Below are 13,391 nucleotides of genomic sequence, written 5' to 3' on the forward strand. Positions count from 1 at the left end.
GCACCCAGTAGAGCTCAATAATTGTTGAATGGCTCAATGCTCGCAGGGGCCGCTCTGGGACGAGATGGATCGATCGCCCTCACTTGGACCTATTTTCCGAGTGGGATATGCAGGAACCCACGCCGTATGCTGAAAAACAGGAACGAACTGAGGGTTTTCCACCCAGGGAGCGGAAAGGCGGGCCCTCTCTGGCCCCGCCCCGGCCCGTAGGCGGGCCGACCCAGTACGCCTGCGCCGAGGCCTGACCTGGAAGCTGCTGTCTGCCGAGCCCACGTGTTCCGTGGAGCATGGCGGAGATCAAGAGTTGCGATGTGGCGGAGCCTGTTTCTACCCAAGATGCGACGCAGGTCGACCGCCATGGCCTGCTGGAGCATAGCCGCGAGTTCTTGGACTTCTTCTGGGACATTGCAAAGCCGCATCAGGAGACGCGGCTTGAGGCCACCGAGAAACTGCTGGATTACCTGCGCACAAGGCCGACGGTATGGTGGCGGGGCCTGGCGCAGCGCGCCGCGGAAGTCCCGGCTAGGAAGCTGCCTCGGGCCCCGAGATTTGGGACAGGGACCTGTGGTAGCGACCCTGGTGCTAAGGAGGGTGAGGGCGGGCCCTTTGTCACTGCTCCACACGGGGAACGCTGTTGATTCCTCAGGGATCCGAGATGAAGTATGCCCTGAAGCGCCTAATCACTGGACTGGGGACGGGGAGAGAAACCGCTCGGCCGTGCTTCAGTCTGGCTCTGGCACAGGTGAGGCGGGGCTCCTGGGCAGAGTGGTGGGGTGCAAAGAGAACGGGTGTCTCCGCTGCAGGAAAGGGGGCCGTCTGAGTGAGAAGCCAAGGGCATCCTCACATGGAGCTAGTGTGAGCAAGGCCTGGCTACGAAGAAATTCGGGCAGGTGGAATAAAAATTTGAACAAGTTTTCTTTAATGTTTTTGAGACCCGGGCTGGCTGTGTTGCCCAGGCTGTCCTCGAACTCCGTATCTGCCCCCATCCCCAGCATACTGAGTATCTTTGATACTTAAATTAGCAGCATACCTCTTAGATATGGCTGCTGGGATCAGGAAACTTTGGAGTGGGCTCCAGCAAAGCCTAGCGCCCTGACCACATGCGGGATTTCAGCTGATCATGGGCCATTCTCTGAGAAACTTGTACAACAAAGAGTAAAAAACTTACTTCTTTAGGATCAGCCTAAAGAGGCTCAGAGCAGGTGGTGAGAATGGGGTGGGTTGTCTGCGAAACACAGGCAAGCAGCCTAAGGGGCATAGTCACTGTAGGACCTACCTTCTGAATCCCTGGTGGGGCCGGGGCAGGGAAGCAAGATTCAATTTCATTTGAGCCGTGGTAGTCCATCCTCGAGACTCTGGAGCCAGGGTTTCCTGGGAAAAGTTGAAGGAAGAATGGAGGTTGGTGTCTGGTGGCACATAGCTGGGCCTCCCTGCTGAGCCCCTTTCTTCCTCCCGCCCCTACTCCTGGCAGCTGTTACAGTCTTTTGAAAACATCCCTTTGTGCAGCATCCTGCAGCAGATACAAGAAAAATATGATCTGGAGAAGGTGAAGAAGGTGAGCCATCCCTAGGGAAGTCAACAATCTCACCCTCACCCCGGGTAAAGGGATGGGGGGATGGAAAGCATTTGGGCTCTTCTCACCTAGGTCTGGAATCCTTTTCTAGGCAATGATGAGATCTGCTCTCTTTGCGAACCTGTTTGGGGTCCTAGCCCTCTTTCAGTCTGGCCGGCTGGTAAAGGTAAAAGCTTTGGGGATACAGGGGGCACATGGACTAACTTGGAAGTGGGGTGGGCACAGTAACATTGCACACACCTTCTGCCCTCTATATACCAGGACCAGGAGGCCCTGCTGAAGTCAGTAAAGCTGCTGCAAACCTTGGCCCAGCACTACAACCACTTACACAGTCAGCCCCTGAAGGCCCTTATGGACATCCTCTCTGAGGTATGGGCTTACCACTGTGGGATCTATCACGGGTCACATTACCTGCTATGGAAACATTGAGAAGACTCCAATTACCACATGAGAACACTCTAGAGTAGCACTGTCCTATAGAATTATAAAGGTGTGTAACTGGAAAGTTTTCAGTACTTGTGTTGAAAAGGTAAAACTAAAGCTGTAGTTTGATAATATTTTAGTTAATCTAGTAGTGAATCTAAGATGCTCATTTAAACATGCAATCCATGTAAGGACAGATTCATTCCTTTTGTATTAAATCTCTGAAATCAAGCATGTATTTCACACTTAGAACACATTTCCTTTCAGGTAAAATACATTGGTAGCCATGCGTGGCTAGTGGTTTTCCTGCTGGGCGGCACAGGTTTTAGATAATGCCTGACACACAGCGAGTATGTTAAACATTTCTTGTTATTGTGGTCAAGGCTGACCTTTCATGGGCCTCCATTGCCCTTCCTGAGACTGAAGTAGGTTCATACTAGAACCATTTGCTACTGAAGAAAAAGGAAGGGGCCTGACATGTCCCAGACTGGCTTTCTGTGCAGTCTTACCTCAAAGCCAGAAGGACCTGAATCCAAATCCTATCTCTTCACATAGGGCCCTTATATAAGAAATGGGTTCATCCTCTATAAGACCAGAAAAAGAATAACTTGAAGCATAACTCCAGGCCAGTTAGCATTAATGGGGTGCTTTACAAACTCAGCTTCCTGGGAATTTGAGATATTTCTAGCAAATGCCCTGGTACCTGTCAAGGTAGATTGTAACTATCCTACTTCAGACTAACATAATGCCATGAAGCCCCATAGATAGAACAGGTCCCAGAGGGAGCTACTTTGTCTTAAACCTGTCTCCCCATTACCAGGTCCCAGAGGCCACATTCCAGGAGATCTTGCCGGAGGTCATCACAGGTGACCTGAATGTAGTTCTCAGTTCCCCTCACCACCTGGAGCTCTTCCTATTGGCTCAGCAGAAGGTGCCCACAAAGCTCAAGAAGCTGATGGGATCAGTCGACCTGCTGTCAGATGAGAATATTCCCAGGTGTGAGGGAATTGGGTCAATGAGCTCGCCCTGGGAACACTGCACCCTTTTCTGCTAGTGGGTGTTTACTGAGTCCCCTCTGCCATCCTCCCCAGTCTGGTGAATGTACTGAAGATGGTGGCCACCTCTGTGAAGAAGGAACACAAGCTGCCCAGCCTGGCTTTGAACCTGCTCCGCCTGGCACTGAAGGAGGACAGGTTCTCACGGTTCTGGAAGGAAGTGGTAGAGCAAGGGCTGCTAAAGAAGCAGTCCTGGCCAGCCTGGTGCGTGTGGCATCATCTCCCCTAACCCCCCCACACACACACTCCCTGTATGGGTGGGACCTGCCCTGCAGTCCAGTCTGGGGCGCTGGGAGCTCTGACCAGGCTTTGTCCCATTCCTTAGCTACCTGTGTTTCCGTCTGCTGGGTGCAGCCCTGCCCCTACTATCCACAGAGCAGCTACAGTTGGTGATGCAGGGAGACTTGATCCGCCTTTTCGGAGAACACACGGTCACTACTAAGGTGGGCTTTATGCTGTGCTGTTCAGCATTGCCAAAAAGGAAGGGCCAGACAGCAACCTCTTCCTGCCAAGGAGGAGGGTCTGGGGGCCTGGGGGTTCCCTGGCCTCTGGGTAGAGTGAGCTGCCTGACCCCAGCCTGAAGGGAGTTTGGACAGGCTCAGGCCCTTCTGTCGTCAAGTCCACTTATAAGTGAGTATAGCCAGTTGTCTGTTTAGACTTCCCAGATTGCAAAGGATATGAAGATTAAACAAGTTGCAAGAAAATATAGCATGGCATTGACACATAGTAAGCATGTGAGAACTGGTGGTTTTTTAATTCTAGGATAGTGCAGCTAGGAAACTGGCATAGCAGGATTCAAGCCCAGGTCAGCCTGGACTCTTAACCACCCCTCCACACTGCATCAAGCTGGGAAAGCAGCCCATCCCCATCAGTTGAAGTGAAATGGGGACCTTCTGAGGCTGGAGGTGCAGAAACGGGAGATGTCAGATATAGGGAGACCTTGACACCAAACAGAAGTGATGGGGGAATAGGGAGTCATTGCAAGTTTTAAGTTCAACCCAGCTGGGTACAGAGGAGGGGTTCTGGACCTGGGTTTAGCCTGTAGTGGAAGAGGCTGGTGGTGTTAACCCATGCCTAATTCTTGCAGCTCCCGAACCAGTTCAAGTTTGTCCCAGAAATGAGCGAGTACATTGGCACTTTCCTGGAGGGGAGCCAGGATGACCCTGAGCGGCAGTTGGCTGTGCTGGTGGCCTTCTCATCCATTACCGAACAGGGTGTCCCTGTCATGCCTACCTTCTGGCGGGTCACGCAGTTCCTGAATCCCCAGGCCCTGCAGGACTATGTGGCCTGGCTACAGGACATGTTTCTTAAGCCCAACCTGGACTCCTTGATTGAGTTTAGCACCAACAACCAGAAGAAATCCCAGGATGCTTCACTCAACATGTGAGTGGGCCTGGGGGCAGGCTTCTGGAGTTTTCTTCCTGAACTACTGAACCCAGACTCTCACAGTGTTGTGGCTTCAAACTTCAAAAGGGTGCAGGGAAGAACCTTAGCTTTTAAGGATGGCCTTGGCCTTGCCACCCTGGTGTTCAGGGCAGGAAGATCTTGTTTCCTATCAAGATGGGGCAAAAGAGTATCCTGCTTTTGACATCTCTGAATGGCTTCCATGACCTTAGCTACTGTCTCTCCAGGCCTGAGCGAGCTGTGTACCGTCTGCGGAAATGGATCATCCACCGAATGGTGAACATTGTGGACCAGTTGCACCAGGAGAAGGAAGAGGCCTTGATTGATCGGGTGGCCAGGTACGAAATGTGTCTGCTTCCCAACTCCCTGTGGGTGGCATGGCCAAATAATTGGGTCCTTTGCCTAGTCCTAGTTTGGGTCTTCATTGAGCCAGATGCCTTCAGGTTGAGCCATTCTAGGGAGCAGCAAGCAGAGGGATTTAGAGGAATTCTCCAGAAACCTAGGAAGTGTGGGGCTACCGAGGCCTGACAGGCTCAGGCTTGCCTTGTATGTCCTACAGGCAGCCTTTGCACATGGATGTTGTATGGGAAGCTCCACATCTCCCATCTGCCAGACACAGAGCCGGGGTGTGTGTGGGGGGGGGTTGTTCCATGCACACAATCCCACAGGAAGCAGCCTCACCAGCCCTGCATGGGCCTTGGCCATTGGCTGCACAACCTCACATCTGCCTTGGTCCAAGGGAGGGGCTCTCCTTTTAGCTCCGTGCTCAGCTGGGGATTCCGGCCAGAGAAATAACCCCTTCCTGTCATTGCCTGGCTGCTTCTGGCCTTGCCCCGTAGGCCCCAGAATCTGTGCCCAAAACCAGAGTTATGGCTCCTTCCTCCTGGTACCACGCCATCTATGGTGCCACCTTAAGAGGGGAACCTGTCAAAACAAATGGTGCTGACAGGCAGCACTCATTGCTTTCCCCAGGTTTTGTTTGTTCCACTCGTTCTTTAAGACAAAGAATCCCGTGGATCAGATTCCAGAGACTAAGCAGCAGCTTTCCATTCCTCTGGATGTCCGCACCAGAGATTTCATCATCACCGCTTTCTTCAGGTGGGGCTTGGGCAACTCAGGAGAAGTCTGGGGGGTGACAGTGGCCTTGAGAACACTTGCTTCTTCCTATTACAAGCTGGGAGCAACAGCAAAGTTCCAGTGTGTTCTTCTAGGTCCAGGGCCTGGGGACTGAATCCTGGGGTGGGTGGAGGAATGGTGTCATGTTCACTTGTAGAGACCTGTGACCCGTCTCCACTCTTGCCCAGCCTGCTACAGACACTCAGCATAAAGTTCAAGCAAGCACCAGACCAGACCCAGGGTGGGAAGTCCTGGACGTACCACCTGGTGCAGTTGGCAGACACACTGTTGAACCACAGCGGCAACGTAGACGCCATGACACCCTTCACAACGGAGCAGCGCCAGGCCTGGGACCAGTAAGGGCATGGGACTTCAAAGGTGGGTGGGACACTTAGGTCTGGCTGGCAGCAGTTGTCTGCAAACATCCCTATCTTGCCACAGGATGCTAGAGACCCTGAAGGAATTAGAGGCCCGCTCCTCAGAGGCAAAGGCCACTGCCTTCCAGCACCTCTTGCTCCTGGTGGGCATCCATCTCTTCAAGGTATGGTGGTCTGGAAGGGAGGGACATAGGAACTTGGTGTTCTAGGGCACGATGGGTCCCATATTGAGAGGCTCAAGGGCTCTGTGGGGGCAGAAGTTAGGTTTCCCAAGATATCTCAGTCCTATGCAGACTTTGCAACCCAGGGGAAATCTCTGTCCACTTGCCAGACACCAGACAGCATCCCAAGCTTTCCATGCAGGGCCTCTTGTAATCCCCACAGCTTTGAAGTAGGCACTTCCCTGCATCTGAATTATAGGGAATCAAAAACAAGTAACTTGTCCTGTACCTCATAATAAGTGGCTGGGTTACAATTGTCCCCCAGGACTTCCCAGATGTTCCTCACTGACCAGAGGTGATGGATTAGAAGGAGAAAATGGGCCTTGGGGAGGCAATCCCAGCATCCATTGGGTGTGTCATTTTGATAGTCAGTTAAAAATGGTACCTAGTTTTTATGTTTCTCCTCCCTGCAAGACAGTGGTAGTGGCTGAGGTTTGTGTTTTTCCTCACTGTGGATCCTCCTGAACTATGGTGTCTCCCTTTCTGTTCTTTTGAACAAGAAGCTTTGAGCACATGTAAAGCTCAGTGCCAGCAACACTTGTGATCTGTGGGGTTTCTTCTTGACCCTAAGCCCTGGTTTCTTCAGAGGCATTCTTGAGGTGGCCAAAGCTCTTAATGAGGCTGCTTTAGGTCTTAGTAAATCTGAATAGACAGGTCCTGCCTTTGTTCTTTTCTCGCCACTTGGCTGAGGCTTTTATTTCCAGTATTTGGCATCGGGCCTTTGAGAGCGATAGGACTCCAGTAATTCTTGGACACGTGCGTAACCTATCCCAGACCCTGGGGTCTCTGAGATTGACTTGCAACCCACAGGACAGGCACCTGCCCAGTCACACCACCGGTAGCTGGAGACCAGTGGCCAGGGCTTAGGCTCCCATTCCCCTGCCCTAGACATCAAAGCTGCCCAATGCATCGTGAAAGGGACATCTTCCTTCTAGGTACCTCACATCAGAGAATGCTTTCTACAGGTGCCCCACCCCCAACATGGTGGATTAAAGTTTAATTATTTTCAAGTTTAATGCCAAGCCAAGTGTGAGGGGTGGTAACATAAAATTGTGCATTGGGAATCTGTGACCCACTGGCTTCCTCAGGTTCTACTTCTCTGGTTATCAAAGGGGAAATTGGGTTCCATGTTCCCCAAGGGCTCTCAGATCCATATGTGATGTGTAAAAGGGTCATTAGCTCTTGGGCTGCCCCCAGTCTTCCACTCTGGGTGATGACAGTGACTGTCACAGGGCAGACAGTTACCAGAGTGTTCAAAGCCTCTAAAGTGCCAGCTACTCCTGTGTGGTCAGCCCCTCCCCTCGCTCAGCAAGGGCATGAGCAAGGCCCCTCCCCTGATTTCTCTTCTGCCCTCAGTCCCCCACAGAGAGCTGTGATCTCCTAGGCGACATCCAGACCTGCATCAAGAAGAGCATGGGGGAGAAGACCCGCCGCCGTTCCCGTGCCAAAGCCACTGGTGGGTCATTGCCCCTGGGGGAGGGTGGGAAAGGTATGTCCTTGGGGGTGATAGGGAGCCAGAACAGGGCTGACCTGGGTAGCCAGGCCAGCAGTATTGTGCCCAGACTCAGCCCTCTTCCCTGCTTACAGACTCACAGGAACCACCATGGGTGGAGGTGATGGTGGAGATCCTGCTGTCCCTATTGGCCCAGCCCAGCCACCTGATGCGCCAGGTGGCCCGGAATGTGTTTGGCCACATCTGCCCCCACCTGACCCCACATGCCCTGCAGCTAGTCCTGGATGTGAGTTGGGCCTTTGGGAAGAGGAATCTGGGGTGGGGCTCACCATATACCGTGCTATACTAGGGGTGCCACATCATCCCTCTGTCCCCTGCTCTAACCTGCAGTCAGAGGGCATGGGGTCCTTGCTCAAGCCATTGCCCTGCCAGCCTCTTCCAGGCACCTGAGGCTTGTCAAGGAGACACTGGTAACCCATTTTCTTCTGAGATGAGAACCTTTGACCAAGACCAGTGTCCTGAGGTGGGCTGGGGTACGGTGCAGTAGGTAGGAATTGACCTGGGAATCCTTCCCAGGTGCTGAACCCTGAGACAAACCAGGATGAGGATGACAACGTGGTGGTCACTGATGATTCCGATGAGAAGCAACTAATGGATTCAGAGGTACCTGGCGGTGAGGGGCAGGGCTGGGTGGGCAGCTGTCAGCAGGCACGTGGCACTGGGAAGGTCTGACTCACATGCCACCACAGAATGAGAACAAGGACAGTGAAGACAATCGAAACTCAGAGAGTGAAGAAGATAGTGAGGATGGAGAGGAGAGTGAGGAGGAGGAGCGTGATGAGGACGTGGACCCCGGCTTCCGCCAGCAGCTAATGGCTGTGCTACATGCTGGGAAGGCGCTGGTGAGCAGGAGCCAGGGGAGGGACTCGTGCATGGCTGTGGGGATCTGTGCCTTCCTGAGGCCAGGCTGATGGCTAGGCCCCTGTTTCTCAGGGTGGAGTGGATGGTGAGGAGGATGAAGAGGAGCTGGGGGATGAAGCCATGATGGCCCTGGACCAGAACCTCGCTAGCCTCTTTGCTGAGCAGAAGCTGCGCATTCAGGCCCGGAGAGATGAGAAGAACAAGCAGCAAAAGGAGAAGGCACTGCGGGTGGCCTTCCAGATCCGGGTGAGCATGCAGGCCACCAGGACCCTGCCCCTCCCCTCCCTCTGCACAAGCTCCCATGCTGGCTGACCCCTCCGCCCCACCTTGGCCATAGGTGCTGGACCTGATTGAGGTGCTGGTGACCAAGCAGCCTGAGAACCCCTTGGTCCTGGAGCTGCTGGAACCGCTGCTGAGCATCATCCGGCGCAGCATGCGCAGCAGCAGCACCGCCCGGCAGGAGCAGGATCTTTTGCACAAGACGGCCCGCATCTTCATGTGAGCGGGGCAGGGGTGTAGAACAGGCCCAGAACCAAGACTGGGGATAGCCAGACCTTCAGGGTTACCCAGATAGGAAGATTGAGCCAAGATTGAAACCCAGGTCCAGTAATTCAAGCTCCCTGCTCTGACCTGCGGCATGTGCCACTCAGTAACTCACAGAGCCCTTAATGCATTCTCCCATTCTCAGACTTCATGCCACCCAGATCCCAGAACTGGGAGTCTTTGGGCCCCAGCCCTTCCCTGCCCTCGCAACAGTTAGGACACCAGTCATCCAGTACCGTAGTCCTACCAGGATGACAGGCCTGTGGTGGGGGATTAGAGACAGTGGGGGTCACTAACCCAGTCCTGGGAGAAGTGGGAGCTGCAGAATTAATGGGAGGTCATCAGGGGCCTAGGGCAGGACAGATGGGAGGAAATGTGAGGAGCTGGTCAACGGCAGCTGCAGCTGGAAGGCAAGGCTGGCAGCGCAGCAGGAGGGCCCATATGGGCCAAGCTGGTCCATGGAGCCATTTTCCACAGGAACTAGGGGGCAAGGGAAGGCCTGGGATGGAGAGGGTTTGGAGAGGGCTGTGCTAGAGGCAGAGAACTGGGCTAGGGCAGCAACTGGAGAGAGACAATGTCTGTGCCAGTTTCTGACCTGCCTTCCAGAACTCAGAGATGCTGGAAGAGAAGGTCTAGGGACCTGGGGCACCGAGTAACATTGCAGAGACAGGGTAGTGGCCCCCCAAGACAACCTCGTCCCAGCCCCAGGTCACGCTTGTTCAGACAGTTCTGCCTTCTGCTTGGATAGTGTCCAGTTTGCCAACTGTCCTCCCTCTCATCCCATGCTCTCCTATGAGAGACTGTAGGATGTCAGTAGAAGATGGGAACCAATCGGGGTGTTGGGTGCCTGGGCAGCTTTTTCTTCCCTTTGCCTCATGGCCTCAGAGCAAATCCATAGGACCTGAATCAAGCCCTACCTGTGAAGTGGGGCTTAGGGTCGTTCCTCTTGTAGTTGGTTGGCTTTGCTTGGCAAAAAGTAAGGTGGACAGAAGTTCTCATTGATTCTGCCTCTCCCACCCCAAGGCAACACCTGTGCCGCGCCCGGCGCTACTGCCACGACTTGGGTGACCGGGTTGAGGCTCTGCACACAAGGGTGGAGCAGCTTGTGCAGCAGGCCACCCGCCAGGCCGACTCCTCTGTCGCCCTTTACTACTTCAATGCCTCTCTCTATCTGCTGCGTGTGTTGAAGGGCAACACTGTCAAGAAGGTCATCCACAAGAGCCAGAAGCAGAAGAGAGCCAGCACCAACACAAGCTCCGAGCCACAGGAGCCACAGGTAAGCCAGGCCTGTCCTGAAAGGGCTTGGGAGGGGCCCTAAGCTTGGCATAGGAGGCGGGGTGCCACCTCCAGCATTTTACACCTGGGGGTTTGAAGATAAGATTTCCCTGGGACCCAACCCTTGGCCTTCTGAAGGCAATCTGGGCTCTGCTCTCATCCTCACCCTGCCTATCACCTGGCCCAGGCTGCCAGCTGCTTGGACTTGAACCTTGTGACCTCGATATATTCAGGAGCACTGAGTTCCTTCCTGACCAAGCGCAACAGCCCACTCACTGCTACCATGTTCCTCAACCTCTTCTCCCGGTTCCCAGTAAGTATCAGACCCAGCCAAGCCCCCTGAGGGTCCCTACCCAGTCCAATTACTACCTTATGGCTCTTGTCATCCCCTACAGGTGATCTGTAAGAACCTGCTCCCCATCCTGATTCAGCATGTTGCTGGCCCGGCAAGGCCCCGCCATCAGGTAAGGGCCTTCCTTGGTCCCAGCAGAGCCTATTTGAATTTCTTGCTTAGCTCCCTTCTGCCTGAGTATTAGTGAAGCCCAGAAGCCCTGCCCTGCTGGTCTTGGCTGTGGTGCATGCTCTTCAACAAGCAGGATGGCTGATCTGAGGGGTAAGGCCAGCTTTGCTCTTGCAGCAACCACTTTCAGTCTGGCCTGAGCCCTTCATCTCCCTGCAAGAGAGGCACAAGAGATGCCTGGGTGTCTAGTTGGCTGTTGAGGCGGCTGGAGGGAGGTGGCACTAAGTTTATAAGAGGGCCAGGAACTATCCCAACTTGAGATCCCGCCCCCAGCCACTTGGGCCCCTTGCCTGTCCCCAGACCTCAGTGTCTTCCACCTATATGAGAATGGACACAGGTGGATGATCACAGAGCCAAAACAGCAGGGAGTTCATTGTGCATCACCTAGAGCCACGTGACCTTATTTATGAGGTGTCCAATGGATTCCTGAGCTCTCAGTGGTTCCTGAGCCTTGGCCCAACTTGCCAAGGCCCCGGGTAACCACCATCTATCTCCTTGCTGCAGGTCCAGGCCTGCCTGTTGCTCCAGAAGACTCTACCCAGGGGGGAGCTGAGACCATGTTTTGAGGAACCTGAGTGGGAGCAGCTGATTGTCCAGATTCTGGTGAAGGTTACTGAGGTAACAGCCATGGAGCGCCCTCCTCCCAATGCATCGAGAATGGTTCTCTGGGAACTTGAGCCTCCAGAGTGTGGTTTGAGGGTGTCCCAAGAGACATTTCCTCCCTCTGGGTTCGTCTGGTGAGTGGGAATGGACAGAAAGGCCTCGGGCACCTCTCCCAGTGCCTGATTCTGACTACCTCCTCCCTAGAATCTGCGCACGCTGGGGGAGGCGCAGAACAAGTCGGAGCACCAGAAGGAGCTATCTTCCCTGGGGCTGCTCAACATTCTCCTCAAGAGTCACAAGGTGAGGCAGCAGCCTTGCAGCTGGGCCCAGTCAGGAACTTGCATTGCATAGGGTTCTGGCAGCAGACTTCCCAGGAGAGTCAGGGCTTCATGGCAACACGGAGATCACCAGGCAGGACTGTGGGGGCTGGGTGCCAGTGGGAGGAATCAGACTGTCCTGATTTAAGTGACTATAGAGCCATGTGTGGTTGAAGGTGACGCTTGGGAAGACAGCATCACACTTGTGGCTGACAAGGTGAGGTGTTTGCAGGCTTCAGTAAGAGAACTGAGAAGGGTCTGGGAGCACTGGAGGCAGTGGGTGAAGTTGGAGAAGATTGAGTGTGGACAGCAGCTAGGAAGGAAGCCCGGCCTTGAGCAAGAGGACATGGAGGGGTGCTGAGGAATTGAGTCGAAGCTGGTGGGGTATGAGATGCTCACAGGCTGTCAAGGTAAAGAGGCAGCTGGAAACGGGCCTCTGGGCCCCTCAGTCTGGCCAGAGGGAAGGGTTTCAGCCAGGGTGGAAGGCAGGCTTGGGCTCTGAGCAGTGCTAAAGGGAGAAGGCAGGGCTCAGGGCAGAACCTTGCAAAACAGCAACATAGGGGTAGCAGCTGGACTAAGGCAGGAAGCCTGGGGCCCAGGAGCCAGGGAGAGGCCCTGCCTCCCATCACCAACCGCAGCTCCAGCCTTCCCTTCCTCTGCAGAGGCAGGCTGGGAACCTGACCACACTCCTAGACGTGCTGCAGGGCCGGCAACAGATCCTGCAGCAGAGCTTGCAGCAGGGAGAGCACTTGATTGGCTCCACCCGCCTCCACGACCTCTACTGGCAGGCCCTAAAGATGCTGGGAGTCCAGTACGTTCTGGGAGGAGGACCCTTACCTTGGGAGGGGGCTGGGAAGATCCTCCCGCCAATGCTGCACCTGTTTTGATTTGCGTGCTTGGGCATGGGAGCTTTGGGTACCTGGGTCCCACAGGAACAGAATAGGTAGAGGTGGCCCTGCCCTCAATGGATACTTTCTTGCCTTGCTCACTACCTCCCAGGCGCCCCAAGTTGGAGAAGAAGGATGCCAAGGAAGTTTCCAGTGCCACCCAGAGTCCTGTTAGCATGAAGCGGAAGAAAAAGGGGTTCTTGCCAGAGACCAAGAAGCGTAAGAAACGCAAGTCAGAGGATGTCACAGCCATAGCCACCAGTGAAGACCAGCCCCCAAGCACAGGCAAAAGGAGGAGGAAGAAGATAAAGGCCAAGTCCTCAAAGCTGCAAAACAGAAGCGAGAAGTTGTCCCAAGTGAATGGAGTCACTCCCACATCCCCAGCAGAGCCTGCAGGCAAAAAGCAACAGCAGAAGGCTCTTCCCAAAAAGGAGGTCTCAGGCAAATCTCCACAGACCGCCCTGCCTCGGAAGAAGGCAAGGCTGTCTTTGGTCAGGAGCCCTAGCCTGTTCCAGGGTGGGGCCAAGAAAAAGCGAATGATGCGCAAGAAGGGGCGAGCGGCGCAGACGCCCGCCTGCCCTTCCTCCTCCGCTACCAGAAGCCCCGTAGACTCCTAGTTTTTTCACAGTTATTTTAATAAATAAGCTGCAGTCTAAGATACCAACTGCTGCCTCTGGGGAGTGGGTCAGTTGTTAGTTGTCAG

At 54.3% G+C, this 13,391-nt stretch overlaps 1 protein-coding gene across 1 annotated transcript; it reads left to right on the plus strand.

Annotated features, from left to right (window-relative positions):
- The first annotated feature begins 268 nt into the window (after positions 1-268).
- On the plus strand, positions 269-13,344 carry Mybbp1a (MYB binding protein 1a). The gene is made up of 26 exons (XM_027922623.2): positions 269-479; positions 647-742; positions 1,472-1,555; positions 1,665-1,739; positions 1,835-1,942; positions 2,817-2,992; positions 3,088-3,255; positions 3,377-3,494; positions 4,139-4,434; positions 4,683-4,793; positions 5,428-5,553; positions 5,760-5,927; positions 6,013-6,112; positions 7,526-7,625; positions 7,757-7,908; positions 8,199-8,285; positions 8,372-8,524; positions 8,616-8,789; positions 8,881-9,041; positions 10,110-10,362; positions 10,549-10,674; positions 10,757-10,825; positions 11,386-11,499; positions 11,689-11,784; positions 12,464-12,612; positions 12,801-13,344. The coding sequence occupies exons 1-26, from the start codon at positions 288-290 to the stop codon at positions 13,303-13,305; spliced, it is 3,957 nt and encodes a 1,318-aa protein (XP_027778424.1). The 5' UTR covers positions 269-287; the 3' UTR covers positions 13,306-13,344.
- Positions 13,345-13,391: the final 47 nt, after the last annotated feature.

This window comes from Marmota flaviventris, chromosome 17 (assembly GCF_047511675.1).
Source record: "Marmota flaviventris isolate mMarFla1 chromosome 17, mMarFla1.hap1, whole genome shotgun sequence".
In the NCBI taxonomy this organism is placed as follows: Eukaryota; Metazoa; Chordata; class Mammalia; order Rodentia; family Sciuridae; genus Marmota; species Marmota flaviventris.